This window comes from Calliphora vicina, chromosome 2 (assembly GCF_958450345.1).
Source record: "Calliphora vicina chromosome 2, idCalVici1.1, whole genome shotgun sequence".
NCBI lineage: Eukaryota > Metazoa > Arthropoda > Insecta > Diptera > Calliphoridae > Calliphora > Calliphora vicina.
This window is the reverse complement of record NC_088781.1, coordinates 125,501,616-125,504,028: the sequence shown is the minus strand read 5'-3', so window position 1 is coordinate 125,504,028 and position 2,413 is coordinate 125,501,616. Positions and strand designations below refer to the sequence as shown.

At 30.9% G+C, this 2,413-nt stretch overlaps 1 protein-coding gene across 1 annotated transcript; it reads left to right on the top strand.

The window, feature by feature from the left end:
- The first annotated feature begins 803 nt into the window (after nucleotides 1-803).
- Nucleotides 804-2,067, top strand: LOC135952474 (alpha-tocopherol transfer protein-like). Its single transcript, XM_065502421.1, has 4 exons — nucleotides 804-1,030; nucleotides 1,106-1,200; nucleotides 1,272-1,425; nucleotides 1,490-2,067. The coding sequence occupies exons 1-4, from the start codon at nucleotides 880-882 to the stop codon at nucleotides 1,975-1,977; spliced, it is 888 nt and encodes a 295-aa protein (XP_065358493.1). The 5' UTR covers nucleotides 804-879; the 3' UTR covers nucleotides 1,978-2,067.
- The last annotated feature ends 346 nt before the right edge of the window (nucleotides 2,068-2,413 follow it).

Here is a 2,413-nt window from a genome sequence, read left to right as displayed (position 1 = left end):
AATTGGAGTTGTCCAATTTAGCAGACTTTAGACTACTTAGAGACACTTAAGTGACAATTGTATTCACCCTAGATTACATGGGATCTATAAAGTAACAAATTGACTTCTCTATGAACTACAAAGAGCAAATGACCCAACATATGTATATCAATTGGAGTTGGCCAAGATAGCAGACATTACTGAGAATTACTGTATTTAAGGGAAATATAAATCACAATTTGGGTTTTTTGGTATATGGACGAGTTATTTTCGATCTCTGGAATTTTCAATTTACTTGTCAACAGGCAAAGTTCACTTGACTTTAATATTTTAATTTATGAATGAATTTATACCGCGGCGATTGGCGTTTGTCAAGCCGTAAGTTATTTCCAACAATTTTTATTTTCCATCCGATAATCCGGATCTCAGTCGAAGTTTTCAACAAAACTCTTTATAATGAAAAAAGAAACCATTTCGCCTTTGAAACAAAATGTTTAATTTAAACACCATTGTCATACTTATGCCTATTACTGAAGGAAAAACGTTTCGAAACAGGAATGAAACCGTTACGTTAACCCTCTTACATTAATGTAATGAAAAGTTTCATTAATTTAATGAAACTGTACATGATAGCAATGAAAGTTACATCAAAGCAATGAATCGTATGAAACAGGGGTATTTCGACAATTCGCAGTTTCATTGGGGCTACGAAATAGAAATAGGGTATTTACAATTCACTTTAGCCGTCTAAATAGCTATTATTTGTTGTAAATAAATATGACTAAACAGCCAATAATTGTTTTAGTTTATTCAATTAATTTAAAAACGACACACGAATAACAAATAAGTTAAATTAAATATACAATTGCATAAACAGCTTAAGTGAAAAATTATAGAAAAATGTCTCCTGAAATAAAATGTGGTGATTTAATTTTAAAATTAGACTTGGGAAAACCTAGTGAAACAGCCCAAAATAAGGCTTTAAGGGAGCTAAGAGAAACCCCGGATAATATTCAAAATGGTTTAATAGAATTAAAAAGACTATTACAAGGTTTTTAAACTCAAAAGAAAAAACGTATTAAATATTAAATTAATTTAAAACACATATATTTAATATAATTTCTAGATGAAATAGATATAAAAACACCCCAAAATAATGAGGAGTGGTTGATGAAGTTTTTGAGAGCCTGTAAATTTTATCCAGAAAGTGCCAGAGATTTGGTAAGATTTATAAAAAAGAACGACTTGAAATGTGAATTATTTATTTATACAGTTATTATATTTAAATGCAGATTAGACGTTATTACACTATACGCCGCAAATATAAGGAAATAACAAATGTCTTAACTCCCCTTAAACTGAAATCGGTATTTGAGGCAAATTTGGTCTCCATATTACCTCAGCGAGATCAACATGGCCGACGCATTATAGTAACACTAATGGGAAGTAAGTGTTAACAAAAACTAATCTGATCATTAATGCCTTGCTAAGTATATTTATTTTCCTTCAGAACAATGGCTGCACAAAATCATATCATATGATTCAGTCTATGCCGCCACCACTTTATGCTCGGATTTAGTTCAATTGGAACAGGAAACCCAAATAAATGGTGTAGTCTATTTAGTGGATTTGCAGGCATTATCATTTGCTCAGGCTCTACAACATACACCGTATCGGACAAAACGTATTCTGGACTATATACAAAATAATATACCGCTAAGAGTCAAGGGCTTTCACATTGTCAATCAGCCGAAAATCTTTGAACCCATTTTTTCAGCTATTAAATTATTTTTCAATTCGAAATTCGCCGATCGCATACTGTTACATGGTTCGAATTATGAGTCGCTACATCGTTATGTATCGCCCGAATGTCTGCCGCAATGTTATGGTGGTACACTGAAATCGGAATTGACGTATGGTCGTGAAACGTATCAGTTGCTGTCACATCATCAGAACTATTTTGAAGGCTTACAGCAGTATGGTTATAAAACGCAGTAGATTGATTTTTGGATATTTTGTTGTATTCCTATTAGGGTTATATAAGAGCAATAATGATATAGAATTTCATGGATAATAAACAATAGTAAATAAAATATTGTAAGGCTCTTGCTGGTTCTATATCTGAAAACTTTTCATTCAAAATATAAGTTATTTTTCTGTTTTAGTTCCAAAGTTCCTATAAACTAATTCGAATTTGAAATATTTCTTCATGAAAAATCTCTAAATCATGAAATTTTAGATTTTTATGGTAAATTTTATTCCAATAATTGAAGAAATACATTTGTTTTTAATGTTAACTCTCTAGTCCTAACCCATGTCTATACCTGATAAATTTATATCATGACATACGTCAAAATGGTTGTCAAGATAAAAAATTATCAGGTATAGTCTCCATTTATTAGTATTATTGCTTCGTTATGACAAAACTGTTAGT

Coding starts and splice junctions, on each gene's coding strand:
- LOC135952474 (XM_065502421.1), top strand. CDS start 880: ATGTCTCCTGAAATAAAATGTGGTGATTTAATTTTAAAATTAGACTTG. Junction 1,031..1,105: donor ATTAAAAAGACTATTACAAG/GTTTTTAAACTC, acceptor TATAATTTCTAG/ATGAAATAGATATAAAAACA. Junction 1,201..1,271: donor CAGAAAGTGCCAGAGATTTG/GTAAGATTTATA, acceptor ATTTAAATGCAG/ATTAGACGTTATTACACTAT.